At 35.4% G+C, this 20032-nt stretch overlaps 1 protein-coding gene across 1 annotated transcript in view; it reads right to left on the bottom strand.

Annotated features, from left to right (window-relative positions):
• The window catches only part of LOC107558325 (astrotactin-1-like), a 191598-nt gene that overhangs the window by 32996 nt on the left and 138570 nt on the right, over window positions 1-20032 (bottom strand). The window contains exons 12-14 of the mRNA XM_016241980.1: window positions 13580-13746; window positions 10537-10731; window positions 98-225 (exon numbers count right to left, since the gene is read on the bottom strand). Of these exons, the coding sequence (XP_016097466.1) occupies window positions 98-225; window positions 10537-10731; window positions 13580-13746 (490 nt within the window). The remainder of the gene's footprint in view (window positions 1-97; window positions 226-10536; window positions 10732-13579; window positions 13747-20032) is intronic.

Below are 20032 nucleotides of genomic sequence, written 5' to 3'. Positions count from 1 at the left end.
ATATATATATATATATATATATATATATATATATATATATACATACATTTAGCCACTGAGATGCTGAGTGATTGATCAGGAATTCATAGGTTCTTACCAGTCAGGTACTCTGGATCAGGTACTGGGTCAGACAGCTCCTCATGACACTGGGCTTCAGTCGGCACAGACGCAACCACCATGCCATCCGGGAGCTGCTGCTCGATGCCACGGGCAAAGTTCTTCTGCCTAGACAGCAGAAGATAAAGGAGACAATCTACTCAAAGCACAGTCTCATGTTCATCCATCTGTCACTCACACAAATCCTACATTTCTGGCACATCATTGTAGCAAAATCTACAGAAAAACATATGAGCAGCATTGTCCGTTAAAAGCTCATACGTTAGTGTTTACTGGCTATTTTGATGTACATTATCCATAATTTACAATATTTTTTTTCTTCTCTTCATTTAGCATTATTGTTCAAATGGTTTTCATTTTATTGATCAAATTGCCATGAAACATCACCTTTTTGCACTTAGCAGGTCATTTAAATAAAACATATAAAATGTATAATATTAGGCAAAGGCTATTTGTGTGTTATTTAAGTGCACTAAGTGCAAATAGCTTTAGATGTTATTTACACTAAGTGAAAATAGCAGTATTTTCTTTGCACTAAGTGTAAATATTGTTAGATGCTATTTATATATTTATACTTATTACAAATAGTGGCAAATACTATTTTCACCTCAGTGTATTATAGGGCATTGTATAACAGGATGCTACATATTCAGTGTATATGATTCTATTTATTAAAGTCATAAATTAATGCTGGCTTATTAGGAACTTGAGGTGGATTTGAACTCTTGTCAGTCTCTATTTGCACTTAGTAGAAATAGACATTCTATGTATTTGTTAATATTTGGTTTAGATAAAATATAATTTAAAACGAAGGAGTGAATAAAGTGTAAGTGGATAGGATACATTTGAAATGGTGTTAAGAGATTATTTTTCATAATATGGCATAAATATCACGGGGAAGCATTAAAAGAAGGTAGAGGAGCTCAAAGAGAACAAGAAAAAGCAAACTGAAAAAAGCAGTGCACAAAAGAATGACTGTATATCTAAATTAGATCTGCTGAAGTACTATAGACTTGAGGAAAGAGTAAGAAAATACAGTTTGAGTTTAAACAAGAAAATAGAGGGGAAAAAGTGAGAAGATGGGTTTCAAAGCAATGTGAGCAAATAATAAGTATACATCGGACAGAAGGACTGATGGAAAGGGATAAACTGACAACAGTGAAAGACACAAAGATGCACAAACTCTGCATTCTGCATAGAAGCTCTGACTCAATTTCTCTCTATGTATCTTAAGTTAGATCAAGGTTAATGTATTCTGGGACCGAGTGTATACTGAACAATGCGATATAAAAAATGTATGTCAAAGAAAAGTATGAATAAAAGAAGAATAGGAGAATATAGAATAAACTCTTTCCTTTTCAAGGAAAAATAAGCACCTAGAAAGCACACCAGGGAAATACATAGAATGCAACAACATTTTAGAATGATGCCTACTAGAGCATCTAAATGAGCGAGCATTCAGAAAATTGTGCCAGGCAACATTATACAATCGATATCTTTTTTTCAAGCATTATTGTCATATCCAACTAATAAAGTGGACTTGGATGAAATAATTATATTATCTCTAAATAAACAGAGCACTGTATAAATAATTGGGCTTAAACGGGAGAGAAAAAAAGCCAGAGGCTTGCAATATGCCCTTAATCTTAATATGAGAATGAAAAGTGGCTGAAGTGGAACAGACTGTCATTTATATTCGACAGACAGTCATATATGTGGAGGTCTACAGTGCTAAATATCCCTGTTTCCTGGATGACTCAAAATGTTGAGCTATTTATAAAGAAAACAGCCATTTACTTGGCTAAATAATAGTAATATCCCCTATTATTTGTAACCCTGAACATAACAAATCAGATTCTACTGATGTATATTAGATTGTAGGTTTTCCAGAGCAAATTAAATCTGGCATAAACCTCAAAACTGTTCCCAAATACGCCCTCTCGGGTGTGCTGGAAGGTACACTGGAGCACATTCTGCAGAAATTTCATTGAGCACCGGGGGATTTCCTCCCCACATCTAATAAAAATGTATAAAAGTTGTTTCTCTCGTCAAACTGGAAGCTCACGCTTCAATAGATACTTGCATATTTAAATATTAATAGCTCTGTGTTATTGCTTGTCAAAATCACATCTGATAAAAGGTTCAGTTCCCCACGGAGTCGGTCCAGCTAAATAGAAATGTGCAATAAACTTAGGGGCCAGTAATTTTAATGAAAATGATGCATGTGGTTCTAAAGTTTCTGAAATTATTACTGGGCAACAATTGTGGCTATAACCTCTGTGAATTAAAATGTCTGAATTTTGGTCCATAGTAATAAAAACAATAAGGCAATATTAAATATAAATGCATTACAAAAATTACAAAAAATAAAATATTTAACAGATAAACTTGCATGTTGTCTAAAGCTTTAAAAGGGTCATATGATGCTATTTTAAAGATAATTATTTTGTGTATTTGGTATAACAGAATATGTTGACATGCTTTAATGTTCAAAAAACACATTATTTTTCAAATACTGTACATTATTGTAGGTCCTCTATGCCCTGCCTCTCTCAAACCCGTTGTTTTCAACAAAGCCCCTTCCTTTGACAAGCGCAGTCTGCTCTGATTGGCTAGCTGACCCAGTGCATTGTGATTGGCCGAACACCACAAGCACGCGTTGGAAATGTAACGCCCCTTACCATAATCGCGAGCTTCAGCTTTCAAAGTAAATATCAAGACAGTTAATAATGTTGTTAGTTTTACCATCAGTTCAAGCCCAAAAGGGCAACAGAGTTGCGTGACAGACACAGTGATGATGCAGTACACAAGCTGCGGTTAAGACAGCTGATGTGCTACGATTTCTGACAGGCAGTTCACTCTCCTGCTATGTGACCCTGTTCCCCTCACACACACACACACGATGCGTTACTCTGCCCTGCGCAAAACTCCGCATTTGAACAGTCAATAGCAAATACTTAAACTAATAACAAAACATACTTACAGTCGCTGATTCAGACGCGCCAGATTGTCATAGCAAAGTCGGAATTTACCCATTTTTTTTTTAGAACAATTGCACAAATTCGAACATCTGGGTTGTGCTGTTCTGTTGTAAATAAATCTTAACCAATGATTCCTAATTGCATCTACTTCCGGAAGGCCAAATACAGTGCTTTTGCTTTTGCACTGAAACACAGCGTCTCCTGACATGGCTGCATCAACACTACTGTTGTTCCTGAAACCACTCCTTCTTTCTTTGCGTGCACATTTGGGCGGCATTATGCTAATATTTCCACATAGTGACGTAGATATGAGGGGCCTGTTAGAACGAGCCGTTTTAGGTAGGCATGGTTGACTTTAATCTCTTTGGATTTGAGACTTTTGTCTTTGCAACTTTCTGTAAAGTTCTTCTTTATGCACCAAGAGCTTGTAACACTCCAAAGAGAAAGGAGAAATTGAAATTGCATCATATGACCCCTTTAAATGCTTGTTACTTTCCCTGTGTAATTTTCTAAAACAAACAGACTGCATACTGAAAAGTCTCCTGAGAAAAACCTCAGTCGCGACGCAACTTCATTAATCATGTGCGTCGACAATGAATGGACATACAAGAGGGAGATTTCAGCAATAATATCTAGCAGCACGGTAATTATAGACAGAACATGCACGTTTTATAAGATGCTCTGGGCATCACAGGTGGGATTATCTGTCGAATGAGAATAAGGGGAAAATATAAATCATTTAAAATACACAATAGAAAAATGGTTAATGTAAAACTAGGTGAACTGCTGTTGTCCAGCAACAGCTGATGGCAGATTCTAATAATAAGAGTATAACACAGAAGACGTCTTTAAAAGCATCTGGAAAATGAAAAATAAAATCTGCAGCAAGTATGTTTAGTTTTCTTTCGGTTTAAATAAGTAAGCTGTGTGAAGTTGATGAAGTTGACATCCCATTTCAGGCAAGATAATGAGATATCCAGTTATCAATTAATATCATTAAGAGATGATTTCACGCATAATTAATCATAATATGTAAGGCCGAAGAAATTAATCTAGAATGGCAGAATTTTGAGCAAGTATTTTTAGCTTGTTTAAAGCAGAAGTGTGTCATTTCAATGCCACTACACAGAACTGAGGCCGAAGAAGTTTGCCCAAACACTCCACCAACCTGCCGCTGGTCAGTTAAAGAGATGGTTAAGATGCTTGAACAAACAGAAAAATGTTATTACATTATATAATTATAATTAATAATGATTAAAAGTATTGTTTTTTATATAATTCTAAGTATAGAAATTATTTTATATTTTATGTTATAGCTGTGGTAATATCACAGCATACTGAAAATTTGAAATCAACATTCCATTTATAAGAGAAAATTCTAATTATAAGGGAAAGCAAGAAGAGCATTTGAAGAAAAAAAATGAGCCATTTGAAAATAGCTCAGACTTCAGGCTTTTAAAAATAATCAGACTGTTCACAGCCTGTGTGTGATGTTTTAATTTAGTGCTGGGAAAAAGGTAGTGCTTTGAGTTTCTTGCTGTGGATAGAAACACCCAACTGGGAGATTTTAAGAGAGGTAGTCCTAATCATGATTCTGCAAAGTCTTAATGAGAACAAAGGGCACTATAAAATTCATTAAAACCAGCTCAAAGCACACTGGGAAGCAATGGAAGTGAAACTGGTTAAGGCTGGAACCCAGAGGAGAGGGAAAGTAATTAGGAAAGGGGACATGTTTTTAGGTGGAAAGTCTCATGATGATAAGACAGAAATCTAAATGAAATCCTGCCTGGCAATGCACAAAAGATATGGAGGAGGAAGTATGCATGGGTATTTTGAATGATCTCTAAAAGCCTGTGTATAGTATATTTAATTAAGATGTCAACAAAATGTTTGCATAATTTACTTTCTTAATTTCTTTGCACTCTGCTCTACAAACGCAATGGTACACAGATATGGACTGCTGCTCAACAAGACTGCTTCTCAACAAGCTAGATAATTTGGCAGCAGTGCCATATGGAGATTCTGGATAAAGACTACAGCACGGCCTTGAGTGTAACATCCAGTGGTTAACTCACACTCAGTGTACCGCATTTGAAGAACGCAATGTGTAAACCCCTATGTATGTGTGTGTGCGTGTGCAAAATTCGAAAATGTGCATTAAAGTTTGGGTTGTCAGAATTTGTATGCCTCCCTTTAATTTTCTATGTAGACGTTCTGATATTCTCTGTAACTACCTATCCAAGATACCAAAAGCAACTGACTACAAATACCCTAGAAATGCCACAGCAACTATCCAAAACAATCCATCCATCCACCCACATACAAAAAGTAAATACCTATATGTATGGCTTGTAAAACCTAAATTTCACGCTTTTAGAATTATTTTAAACTTAAACACCCTAGTAAAAAAGTAATATATTTAAAATACATTTATTGAATGCATACTAAGTATAGATAAAATCTATTAACATTTACTGACAGATAACTTGAGACTTACTGATATAAAAATTATAATTAAACTTTATTTGGCGTACTACTTGCGCACAATGCACATTTCTTAATATTAAGTCTAAAATGTGTTTTAATGTCACTTTTGATGAGAATTGTATGATCTTTGAATAATATACTTGCGTATATTATAGTGTACTTGCAATAGTTCCACTTTAGCACAATCAAATATACTAAGCATATCTTTAATTGTACTTCAGCACTACTTACGCACAATTAAAGTGCATTAAGTACAAAATTAGTTTTTCCAATTTAGCAGACTTTACCAGTTTAGTATAGTACAAATTGCAGGTACAATTGCAGGGCATTTTTATTAAGTACATAAATGTGAAAATGTATGTTTAGTATACTTAGCATGAAATAAATGTATTTCAAATGCATTTAAGTATATTTATTTTTCACTAGGTCAGCAAGCCAAAATCTAGGTTTGTCTTGACAAACTTTACCTGTTATCTTAATTTGTACTTTTCCATTAACACTGAATGGAGGTGCTTAGATTTAAAGCTCCGAATATTAAAATAATGTTCACAAATTTACCAAATTTCTGTTATTATTAGAGAGAAAGAAAGAGAGAATATACAAATACAGATACATTTTTGTGGCAATCATAAAATTGGCACAAAAATAACACTAATGTATTTTTGTAAATGGCACTGTAACCTGTCAATTACTGCTTGGGGAGGTGCCGATTCGGCTTGCAACATGCCAGATGCTACATATCAAAAGACTATGTAGAATTAAAATGATGAGCACGAACATGCAGTTGGCTTCCAAATACACGGTACCAAACTAGGATGAACGAAAAGCTAAATTACGCTGACAATTGGCAAGCACAACAGACTGGTATTTTGAGATGGACTGGAATGGACAAATTCTTTCACTGTCATAATATCTGTGTGCTTAACAGATATAGAGATATGCGTTAGCATTAAAAAAGGAAACATGGGGGAGAAAAAGATTCAAATACAAGCTAGAAGACTGCTTAGGGTTAAAAAAAGAGAGGTTTTGTTTTTGAGAAGGTGATAATATTGTCTCTATCAAAAACAAAAGTAAAGATATTTTGAAAGTCTCTGGGCTCCAAACAATACTGGACCTCACTGACTTTCATTGTTTGGACAAAAAACACTGAAATATGAATACATGATGAAAGAATATTTATGTTTGAATGAAGTGTGCTTTATATAGACACCAAATTGAGACTTTTGCCAAAACACTAAGTTGAACTGAATTGATAATCAGAATTTTCAATATGATCTCAAACTGTTTACTTCAAACACTTCATTGTTCAGATTATCTCGGCTTTGAAAAGAAAGCTTAATAAATCTGACACCCTCGCTGCAATACAGGGCTTTCAAAATGGCATGTTCATCTGTCTAAAAACACCATTAACCTAAAAAGCATCAAACAGGAGCTAATACATTCTGCATTGTCTTTTGGGCAGGTTGTCAAAGGAAATGTGTTGCACCTCACGTTCAGGATTAAACAGCATGAAAATGTAACCATGCCTTTCAGATATGAGTCAGATCGTAAAAGCAGCTGCTGTGTGACAACCCAGACTTGTGGGTAGTAACTTTTGGTGAAGCGCCAAAGGAAAGACACAACCTTGTGTAAGTTTAAAACAGAATTATAAACAACTTCAACCTCTGGATGGGTTTTATCTGGCAGTTGCTTGCTCTTTTCCCTGTTGCATCATTATGGAAAGACATTAATCAGAGTTACTTCTGTAAGTATATGTTTAATTCCTCCTGAATTTATTGAGTGTACATTTCATGCATTTGAAAATATAAATCATTTGTCATTTTACATCTCACTTTCTCTTTGACAGAAGACTCTGGGTGAATTCATTAAACAGTTCTGCATGTAGTCTTGGCACTCAAAAATCCATTAAACATGGCACTAAATATGTTAAAATTGAACTCTAATATTTAAAGTCACTGTCTTTCTTTTCAGTGCATATACCCTTCTTATTATAAACAATATGCAGAAAATCATATTTGTGCTACTGTAAAGCGGCAAAACAGGTGTTAAAATAATTTATTTTGAAGAAAAGATAACTGAAAGATAAAAAAGGGCATTATAACTTGGCATATACACTACTGTTCAAAAGTTTAGGATCGGTAATATTTTTCTAATGTTTTTGAAAGAAGACTCTTGTGGTCACCAATGTTGCATTTATTTGATCAAAAATACAGTAAGAGCAGAAATAATGTGAAATATTATTACAACCTAAAGTAACTGTTTTCTTTTTTTAATGTATTTTGACATGTAATTTATTCCTGCTACGGTAAATCTGAATTTCTGGTCTTCAGTGTCACAAAGATCCTTCAGATCCCTCAGAAACTATACTACTATGTTGATTTGGTGCTCAAGAAACATTTCTTTGTATTGTCACAGTCTAAAACAGTTGTAGAGATTCATATTTTTGTGGAAACAGTGATACATTTCAGTTTCATTAATGAATCGAAAGTTCAAAAGAGCAGTATTTATTTTAAACGAAAATCTTTTGTAAAATTTTGAAAAATAAGATGTATGTCTTTACTGTCACTTTTGACCAATTGATTGTTTCCTAGCTGAATAAATGTATTAATCACTTAAAATAAATGAATAAATAAATAACAATAATAACGTACTGAACTCAAACTGAAATAGTAATGTACAGTATTTAGTCAAGCATACTTTCTGTATTTTAAAGCATCGAGTCAGGAAATCACACCAGATTGTAGAAGTCTGCTTAATCCTCCATATCTGAACATTCACAACCAACTTGTGTGCAAATTGTGTTGAGGTGTTCAGCACATATTATGTGTGTATCGTGCAACTTTAACAGATTTGCATATTTTCTTTAGTGAATCAGGCCCTAAAACAACAGAAACACTGCATACAAATAAATGGCAATACTAGCGAATACTATTTATTCTTATTGAATTCACCAAACAACAGTGAATTCATCAAACGACATTTCATTTCCTGCCGCTGCTGCTCCCGAGCACCAGCATTTCGACTATTTCCTCGGGTCTGAAATTAATTGTCGAAGCCCTGCGATACTCTATGAAGGATTAATGAACATGCCGTATCCTCCTTTTGTTCAACTGAAGATCTAGTAGCTTTAGCTGGCCAAATTAAGCCCCATTAAACCAAACTTGCTTATGGTCACTTTTAATTTGCTCCTCGCCATTCCACATAATTAGAGCTCGCATTAGGCCGAGGCCTCTCAAAAGGTGAAGAGAACCTCACAGAGAGTAAATCCTGAAGCATGAGGGCCAGTTGTGCTTTTCAAAGGCTTTCTAAACCCAACGTCTCTCCGGGTGCCTCCAAATGAGATCAGAGCTTTTGAGATTTGGCTTCTTGATAATATTAACTCTCCTCCCACTATTTCTCCATCAGTCAGGTCCCCCACCTCCCATACCGCACCAATCAAATCATGTGGAGTAAATGGATAAACTGCTGCAGGACACTGCGTCTGGAAGTGCCCGTGTTTAATTTAAGGGCCGTCAATGACTTTGCATGGTGACCTTTAGGTTGAGCTGACCACAGTGCACAACACAGCGCTCTTTTAATTAGAGGAACCTTTAAAGTGTCTTTGTGTGTAACTAGATAAAAATTCTGCTGTGCTGTATTTCACAGGAATTGCGCTTTTATTAAATTAGCCTTGATGATTGGATAGTGTGACTGCAGTGCATTTAAGAACTACAGAACTATATTTCTGACAAATACTGTGTATACAGCAGACTACACTGGACATACAGTTTATGCTATCAATAGTGAAGCAAAAACAAATTCTGTTTTGTTTTTTGGCCATACAAGAAAAGTACATTTATTTGTATTTTTTTCAAATGAAAGAAGTGCACACAGGTTTGGAACAACATGAGGGTGAGTAAATGGTGACATAATTTTCATTTTTGGGTGGAGTATCCCTTTAACTTTACTAAATTATAAACTGTTTGTTGGCCTATGTGGAATTATATGAATGATATATGTATGATGAGTTATATACCTTCAGATGAATTATATATTTATGCACTAGGTTGCTTGGCTAAATAAATAAATAATTCTAGATTATGAATTATATACAGTATTTATGCACAGGGCTGCTTGGCTAAATAAATAAAAACATTATTCTGCATTAAGAGTTACAGGCTTACGAAATGAAATACTTGGTGCAAAGAATTCAATTCACTTTGTTTGTTAGCACAATAGATATTGTTCCAAAGCAGCATTAGAAAGAATGCTGGCAGTTCCAACAACAACAAACAACAACAATTCCCCAAAACATTTAGTAGGTGAAAAAGAAACTTTGCACAAACTCAGAATCGCTTAGTTAAGGCCATCTTATTGCGCTGGCACATATTTAAATATATGTATAAGGCATACTGCATACATAAATGTATCTAAATTGTGTATAGTGATTATTAATAAATACAATTTTTGTTCAGTATTAGAGTTTTATCAGATTAGTATTCCCACCATTATAGAAAAGCCATATGCCACTTTCAGTCAGAGACATGCCGGGGCGGGAAGTGCACATGCTACGACTTGTAATTTCCTGATCCTATCCTTCTCTCTTTTCCTTATCATATACTGTCTCCTCACTACTGTCCTGTCTATATAACTGGCAAAAGCTCTAAAATAAAATGTAATAAAACAAGCCAGTGGATGATATGTGTTATGATTAACAGTTAACTCTACTAACCAAACAAGCTAAAGAACATCACTTTAGCCTGTTAGGATCACTGTAACATACTGTACAGGCTCCAGTGGCGCATAATTCATATTTCCGAACTGGACATACAAACTTCTGATTTAATGCATCAAAGAGAAAGGTAAAGAGAAAATTCACATTATCAGCACAATATTGCTATTAAAAATGGGTGAAAATAAGTCATCTGTGACCCTTAGCACTGGTAAAATCAAGCACTAAGTAAATGTTCACCTGAAGGAAGCCTTAAGGATCTGTCCTGATGTAATCTCTTTGGTGTGGTTATTGTAGCCGTAGAAGAGGTCCCCAAACACAGTCTGGTTGCCCGGGATGTCAGCTGTGTCCCCGCAGTCCACTCCCTCAGTGCAGGCTTCTGACAGCGGCTGACATGAGCGACCGTCTGCTCCTCTCTTATAATCTTCAATACATCTACAAACATATGGCAATGAGAAAAAGATATGAGCTAAAGGAAGAGAAGAAAGAAGAGTAGTTCCCTCTCAGTCGGTCACTCTCGACGTCACGTCGGAGGACCGACGAATTGGGATCTCGCTTAGGTCTGCCAAAGTAAGATTATTCCAAATAAATTATTCCTTATGACACTTTTCTTTATTTATCATTTTAGAATAATAGTAAAGTCATCAAAAAACTACGAAATCATACAAATGAGAATATTGGAATTGTGCAGTGACCAACAAATGTCAAATCAAAATGATCTTATTATGATGATTTTAGCTGCTTCTAACATCCAGTATACAGTACACTGGCAATAAAGTAGGTTACGTTCATTGACTTGACTATGCAAAGTACTGGTAATGGATGATTTACCCTAATTTTGTTTAAAAGTAGAAATAAGAATGAAATCATGTTTATTTATTATGCATTTTATATGGACTATAATGGATACTACAATCAAAGAATTCATGGAATCAGTTATCAACTGAAAACAAGCATAACAATTGAACTTTTTAAATGAACAAATATGTATCTTTAAACATCTTACCATGAATAGGGAACCATTAAAATGCACACTGTAACACACATGATTTTTCAAAGTTGTAAATAAAACTTAAATAGTATAGTAAAGCATATTCCAATAATTTTAAGTATTTCTATTTCAAAATTTCACATTTAATTCAGTGAGTCACTTGCCATTTATTTGTTATTATTTGTGAAAATTTACTAGCAATTCATGAGTAAAAAAAATAAAAAAAGACATTTTTTTCTGCGTATTGCAATTGCAGTTAAATTAAAAGATTTGATCACATTACACAAAATATTATGTAAGGCATCAATGTGTACATTATGAATGCATGAGTATTTATAGCGTTTTGAATTCATATTGTGTTATTTGTCCCATAAGTTTATTTTTACTTTATCTTATTTATTTATTTTGGTGGGGGGTGGGGGGGTGGGGGGGTTGGTCCCAAATCATAAAGACATTGCTTAATGAAACAGAGCAATGTGAAGAACTAGTTCGGCATTCAAAACTACCCAGGGGTAATGATCTCACAGCAAAGCATCTGTCATGAATTTAAAACTGGCAATTCTTTTTATTTACTGCAAAATAGTATCATTCTAATAGTGTGACAACTCACAGGAGTCGTTTATATTCATGGGACTTTGAAACTAAGCTGTCACATCTGCTCTGTACTACACGAGCAACAGAGAGAAAGAGGTGTCAGGGCATAAACGCTCAGTCTCACTTCTCTTGGTAACACACTACTGTTTTACAGGAAGCCGTCATCAGTGTAGGTGAGACACATCCTCTCGGTTGCACATCCGTAACACAGGCAATGATTTAAGTGGCTTCAGATTGCCTGTCACATTATTAGGATCTCCAGAGAAAAAGAGAATTATGCGCATTTGCCAACTTTAGTCGAAGCGACATGCCTATAACAGCGAATGATCTCTGAGACTCTGAATAGGTCAGGAAAAAGGTTGTGTTAGCAGGAAAGAAGATGACAGAAGATGGCTATTTATTCTGCATGGGTCATATTCAATACAGCTGGCACATAAAAGTCTGGAAGTTCAAGGAATGGTTAATGTTGTGTGATGCATGTGATGGCATGTCAGAGTAACAGCAATTCCACCAAGACATGACAGGACAGAGAAATGGCATTTCAGTTGAGTTCTCGTAAAAAGAATAATATATACTTTTTTTTTTAAATAAGGAAGAAATTAATAATTTTATTCAGCAAGGATGCATAGAATGGATCAAAAGTGACAGTAAAAACTTTTACATAGAAAAAAAAAAAAAAAAAAATTTCCATTTCAAATAAATGCTGTTCTTTTGATCTATTCATTAAATAATCCTGAAAAAAGTATCACAGTTCTACAAAACTGATAAACAGCACAACTGTTTTAAACATTGATAACAATAGGAAATGTTTCTGGAGCACCAAATCTGCATATTAATAATGATTTCTGAAGGATCATGTGACTACTACTGAAGACTGTAGTGATGGCTGCTGGAAATTCAGCTTTGCCATCTCAAGAATAAATTATGTTTTAAAAAAATATATAAAATAGAAAACAGTTGCTTGAAATTATAATATTTTACAATATTACTGATTTTACTGTATTTTTGATCAAATAAATGCAGCCTTGGTCAGCATAAGAGACTTTTGAAAACATTAAAAAAACTTTTTTTTCTTTTTTTTTTATCTGACCCCAAACTTGAAAAATGTTACAAACTGCAATTATTATTATTTTTTATTTTTACTTTTTTTGTCAGCATGTGACAAATATTTTTTAGCAAGCTACAGAAAAAGAACATATAAATTCAGCTTGCATATCTTATCAATCACATTTTTTTGCAGGTGAATGTGTGATGATATTAGCATGTTTTAACAAGTTCAGGTTTGCCAGTTTTTAATTTGAAGCCAAGTTCACACTCAATTTAAATAAACATATAGACAGAAATGTGGGAACAGGTAAACATTTGGCAATTCACACTCAGACATAAACTGCCACTGCAGACTAAAAAAAGAATGTGGAAAAAAAAAGTTACTGTAAGGTGCTGTGAACTTCATGAATAATCATTTGAACTAACCATAATGCACTTACTGTGAATTTCAGGACATAATTCAAAAGAAAACAGCAGACATGCAGTCTTCAAAAATAGCAGGTAGCAAAAAAACACATACACATACAAAGCACATACCCTGCTGTTTAGAAAAAAAAGCATGACTGTGATCATGAAAAAAAAAGCCCCGTTAACATGTCCAGATCTAGTTATCATATAGTCTTTAAGCATGTATAAAGTGTGTAATCTCACCCGCAGAACATCAGGATGTTGTAGAGAGTAGGGTCCTCCTCCAGAGGTGCCAGCTGCTGAAGGCACAGCTGTTCACAGCCCCCATTAAAGCCGTCAGAGCAGTCAATGCCAATGTGGTGGTCATAGCAACCGCTGCCATCCTTCATCGGGCTCAAACCAGGAGGACACTGAGGGGAAAAAAATTAATAAATAAAAATGACCTTTAAACATTCTCTGATCTGTCATAATATCCCTTTATCTTTGGTAAATGGCAGATTCAGCATACATGGCTTCATCACAGCCATAAGCAATAGTAAATAAGATGCTTATGTGTGTTGCCGTGTGTTGTACTATTGTGTATTTGGTTTTCCAATATTAACAGGATTTTAGGAGTACCATTAGACATGATGTACAGTACGTGATATGACAGATATACTGTAAGTCCACACTTTGTTTTCAAATTTACAAGCAATTTCTGAGTGAAAATTGTTTCTACACCAATTTGTTTTCATATTATACATATATATTATATATATGTGTGTGTGTGTGCGTGTACGTGTGTGTGTGTTAATTTTAAAAATACCATTCCCTAACACTAAAGTTACGCTACCTTCTCAACTTCATGCCTGTTTTCTCTGTCTTTTCCCCAAGCTAGTGATGCCAAGTCCAGGTTTGACAGGTTTATTTTTACCTGCCTGGAAAATGGGATAAAATGTGCCTTCACACCTTAAGTTATAAGCTTCATATCCTCTTTCTTGTGGCAGGTGCCCTACAGTAGATTCAAGTTGCTTACATGAAATAGCCTGCAACAGTTGAGAAAGATTTTCCTGCAAAAGAACTGCTTCCTAGGAAGCCATATTTTGTAACGGGAAAGCAAGACAATTTAATTTCTCCAGTATTTTGGTTAGTGTGAAATTTCTACAAAAGAACCAGCTTCTCTACAATTCAACAAGTCGTTCTCTATTCAAAATGATTAGAATGAGGGGTTGAAAGGGCATAATTTTCGATCACAGTGGGCGTTGATTCAATAATTAAGCAGCTTTTATAATAAAATGCATTAAGAGAGAGAGAGAGTAAAATTGTATAGCTCCTTAACAAAATGAAACTAAAGACTTTTTTTTCCTATCTTATAATTAAATTGCTAATACTTTTGGGCTATTAATACCAGGTTTTTGAGGGGTAAAACGGAAATGACAAGTCCATCACAGCATGAGATACACCTTGCCATCCCGTATTCTCATTTTCTTCAGTGGCAGGTTGGGTGTAAAGCATATTTTCTGACCGCCAACTTTTCACTTGACCTCATTCATATTAGGGATCAAAGCCCAGATGTTGGTAATGCATCTTAGTAGCACATCTTGTCCCTGGATGCATTTGTATTGATTTTGTCAGTTAGCTACAGCTGACAAGACACCTGATTTATTACCAGCAATGTAGAGAGCGCAGGGCACCGAGTCTCTTAACTCATTTGTGGCAGATTCCTTAAATCACAAAGTCCCAGTTTGATCAGCTGAACAGAGGACATTATTGAGGAAAGGGGAGGGTTGTTCAACAGAAACCACATTTTTCACATCATTTACCCGCTCATCCTCATTTGGCATTATGACAGAGCTTTAAATGTGCACTCTGCAAGATTTTTGAAATAAAAATGAATAATTATTCAGTAGTTTTTATTTTATTTATATATGTATATTTAATTTTTGCTTCTAAGCTAGACAGTAAGGAAAAACAAAAACAAAGCAATACTTTGTGATTTTACCACTTCTTTTTTTTTGGCCAAATAAGCAATGTCTTTTATTGACTCTTCACTACATATAAAAACCATACTGCAAGATTTTTGTACATTTGTAAAAAAAAAAAAAATGTTTACAGCGTTTTTAGTGGGCTAAAATGTGAAATTATACATATTTACGCTGATTGATTCTGCCTTCTGTTCCAGTTTGTTCTTTGTGACCATAGATTTAAAAAGAATGGATGAGTCAAAGCATTAGTGTGAGGAAATGGACAATTTATTATAATTATTTAAAATGCATTGCTCAAATTTTAAGAGAATGAGTTTCCAAGGAAAGTGTACATGAAAATGGCTTGAACATAGCTTGTCCAAAGCACAGAGGAAAAAGGAAGAAAAAAAAAAAAAGGCCAAATTTGTTCTGGAATGCCCTTGCATCCATCTCACAGTGAATAATGCAATTGCTAGTTCAATATTATTACAGTCTTCTATCTGAGCTGAAAGCATGCTTGATTGAAAAGCACTTTGTAGCACAGAGGACATGGTGAGACAGTTAATGATGCCAGAGGAGTCATGAAGGTTTTAAATTCAAGATAAACTGAAAAAGCCCTGAACTACTGAGCCTTTTAATCTCATTTCCAAATGGGGATCTAGTCCCACAGCTTTCCGAAGCTTAAGAGAATTGCCCATGTGATTTTGTCATATAGAAACAAATCCCTTTCAGACTGTCGGATACGCTATGCAAATCTAAAAATTGCCAAAGAGCCAGAAAAGAGGGAGAGAACAAAGCAGACAGAACAATTGGCAGATGTCTATACATTTTTTTTCATGTAAGAAAAGGAAAATCTCCCCAAAATGTAATTGTTGCAGATAAAAACAGCTGTAATATTGTTTTAAACATGAAACCACAGACATATTGTTGATATATATAACACAGAGAGACTTGCACTGCATCGGTAAATTTGAAAACTGGCATGAACAGTTGCTATAGAAACATGAGATCACACGCACGCACGCACACACACACGTCTGGTTTAATTCTTGCGGGGACTCTCCATAGACGTAATGGTTTTTATACTGTACAAACCATATATTCTATCGCCCAACCCTACACCTAAACCTACCCCACACAGAAAACTTTCTGCATTTTTACATTTCTCAAAAAACAAAAAAACTCATTCTGTATGATTTATAAGCTTGTTTCCCCATGGGGACCTCAATTTAGGTCCCAACAGTGGCATGAGTCCCCATGAGTCAGTGTGTATTCTAGTTTAAGTCCCCAGCAGGATAGAAAAACATGTGCACACACACACAGAAGATAATTCAACATTAACTGGGCTGAATTGTGCCAATGTGGAAAACTGGCAAGTGTTTTGTTTCTTGCCACATAAACCCATGCAGAAAACCACAAGGGATCAGATTTACTGACATACTTTTTAAAACGTCCATCGTTGGAATGTGTTATTTTCAAGTGTTATTTTCACCCTGATAATAAAACCATAGATTTCCATTATTCTAAACAGTTTTGCACTGCATGCTGACTGTTACAGCAATCAGCAAATCAGTGTAATTACAATTTATCACGCTTAAATTAAATTAAAAAATGTGTAAATCATACCAGTTTTCAGAGAGCCACAACTACTGCAACAATTATTTGTACTAGTAACACTACAATAAATTAATTAAAAAGTTAACAAATTATTAAACAAATTAGTGTCCTGATGAGTTTTCTGCAAATAGAATATTTTTCTTCTTATTCAGTATACCAATGGTCAGTCTGACAGTGTAGTTCGCTACATTAGCATGGCCAAGTATTCCTGTTGGCCTAGACTGTCCCTATATAGCAGATAGTCACAGAGATGGATACAGTCCTTTAAAACCACCTTTTGATCCTGGGAGGAAAAAAAAAACAGTGACGTTTCCTCCCTGCTGTGCATCTGGATCACTCCTTCCGAGTTTGAACTCAGGAGACCTTTGCCAAGTACTGACTAGGAACTCAGAAGTGCTTTACAGCCAGAACATGATAGGAGACAGAACAGCTTTTGGGGAGATTGTGAGCAGGCTGTCAAAGAAAGATGGAATGCATCAGTAAAAAAACTGAGAACTCTACCTCCAGTGGATGACCTCAACTTAAACTTGCTCTCAGCAGTCAGGTTTGTAACGTGTCTGTTGTTTACTGTGTTAGTTTTCCTTTGACTTAGTTTTCCTTAGTTGTCTTAATTATGTAATTCTGTTCACCTGTGCTTTATTTATCTCATTAGTCCCAGTGTTTAAATGCAGTGCTGCTTGAAAGTTTGTGAAACATTTAGAATTTTCTATATTTCTGCATAAATACAACCCAAAAGATCATCAAATTTTCACACAATTCCTAAAAGTTGACAAAGAGAACCCAATCAAACAAATGAGATGAAAATCCACCAAAATGAGAGTGGTCCACCAACAAAGATCACTAGTAATAGTCTGTGAGGATGCAAAAGACCCCAGGGTAACTTCTAAGCAAGTAAAGGCCTTTTTCACACTGGCTATTGCTAATGTTCATGAGTCCATCTACAGGAGAACACTAAACAACCATGGTGTTGCAAGGACAAAACCACAGCTCTCCAAAAAGAACATTGTTGCCCGCCTGCAGTTTGCTAAAGATCATGTGGATAAGCCAGAGGGCTATCAGAGAAATGTTTTGTGGATAATTAAGACCAAAATATAACTTTTTGTTTTAAATGAGAAGCGTTATGTTTGGAGAAAGGAAGACACTGCATTCCAGCATAAGAACCTCATTCCATCTGTGAAAGATGGTGGTGGTAGTATCATGGTTTGGGCCTGTTTTACTGCATCTGGGCCAGGACGGATTGCCATCATTGATGAAACAATGAATTCTGACTTAGACCAGCAAATTCAAAAGAAAAATGTCAGGACATCTGTTTTTTTTTTAAAGTCGTTCTACCAAAGAATGGATAAAGAAGAAAAATAAAGTTAATGTTTTAGAATGGCAGAGTCAAAGTCCAGACCTTAATCCAATTGAAATGTTGCGAAAGGACCTGAAGAAATCAGTTCATAGGAGGAAACCCACCAACATCACAGAGTTATAATGTAGAATAATATAATAATAATAATAATAATCCATCCCTCCATTCTCCAAGTTGCTTAAAGCGGTCCTATTATGCTCTTTTACAAAGTCTTGATTTTGTTTTGGGGGTGTACTAGAACAGGCTCTCATACAAGGTTGTTTGAAAAACACATTATTTTTCACATATTTTGCATTATTACAACACCTCTCTCCCAAGTCTGGCATGAACGGCTCGAATAGTTCCTGTATCAAATGAAGGCCCACATTCTAAATACGAAATGTGCTATAATTGGTTAGCTGGGCCAGTGTGTGCTGTGATTGGCAGCACTCGGCACCTGGTCGGGAAATGTCATGCCCCTTACCATAGCCACCTGCGAGCTTCAGTGTAAATATTGTGTCAAAATCAAATCAATTTGAGCACGATTTAAACCCGGATGATTGTAACCACTCTAAGCTTGTCTGCCTTGGGAAACCTAGCGTGTCTCCGACATAGTGATGACACTCGTTGCCTTCTCTAGTGCAGCTCAACCAGGTCTCGTCCCATTCGTCGATATTTGTGATATCACAAATCCCGGAAAATATGCGTTGTAGTCCAAACGAGTCGTTCGTTGTAATTTTTAAAAAGTGATTTCTGTTAAATAAAATATCTCCTTTTGAAGTGGACTTTGAGCTTTGTAACTTTGCAAATCTTTTTTATGCTCAAACAGCAACATTACAGACTAACTAAAGTTGAAAAAGTGAAAAAGCATAATAGGACCCCTTTAATAAATATATATTAAAAATACATATACAAAATATTTGGTGTGAAACAAATAATCACAATGGTAGTTAATTATTTTTACTATTATTATTATTAATGAAGAGTTTGGCATTAAACCGCCATAGTGCAATATGTGTTAAAATTCATTGCCATTCTGATTTTATACACTACTAACACATACAATCAACTAATTCATTCACATACTGTACCAGCATCTGCCAGCAACATCAAAAAGTCTGTTGAACATGCCTGGCTGGCTCGCTTAGATCTAAAGAGGAGGCAATTTGTTTTTTATGTGGACGGCAGGACGGACGGTGGGCACCCCTCTGTGTCCCACAAAAGCACTCAACACCTAGTGTGCTGGAGGGAAAGGAACTAATTAATCACATCATCATTCCGCGATTATCAGGGTATTTCCAAACTAGCGCACTGTTCCTCTCCCCAGGAGTGCCATACATCAGCTAGACAGAGCAGACCGGAACGAGCCCGCTCACGCAGACTGCGATATTAAAACACAGAAGCAGCAGTGGCATTGCTGTCCTCAGACAAGGTGTTAATTGATTAGGGGGGGTGATGAGGCTCTCTGGGGGGCCCGTAGCGAGCTCTTATGATTGGACAGATTGAAGCATCATTTTTATAGATTCAGTCATCTGTTAATTACAAAACATCAAGCTAGGGGCTCAACAGAAAGGTGTGTTATGATTAAGAAGAACAGGATGAATTTAGAGTTGAGATTTCTATAAAATACTGAGAAGGCCATAACATCTGTTTCATTACCAGCAGGTTAGGTGCTGTCAGTCCAGCTTTACCTGAAATAAATATCACTGCTTGCAAAAAGAATATATGAAAAATAGATGCAAGACAGAAGGGATTTATCAATCACAATTCAGTATGCAAATACATGTAAGAAAGAAGACCCAG

The sequence above is a fragment of the Sinocyclocheilus grahami genome, unplaced genomic scaffold, assembly GCF_001515645.1.
Source record: "Sinocyclocheilus grahami isolate Dianchi unplaced genomic scaffold, SAMN03320097.WGS_v1.1 scaffold21.1, whole genome shotgun sequence".
NCBI classification, from domain to species: domain Eukaryota; kingdom Metazoa; phylum Chordata; class Actinopteri; order Cypriniformes; family Cyprinidae; genus Sinocyclocheilus; species Sinocyclocheilus grahami.
This window is presented reverse-complemented; position numbering and strand designations above follow the sequence as displayed.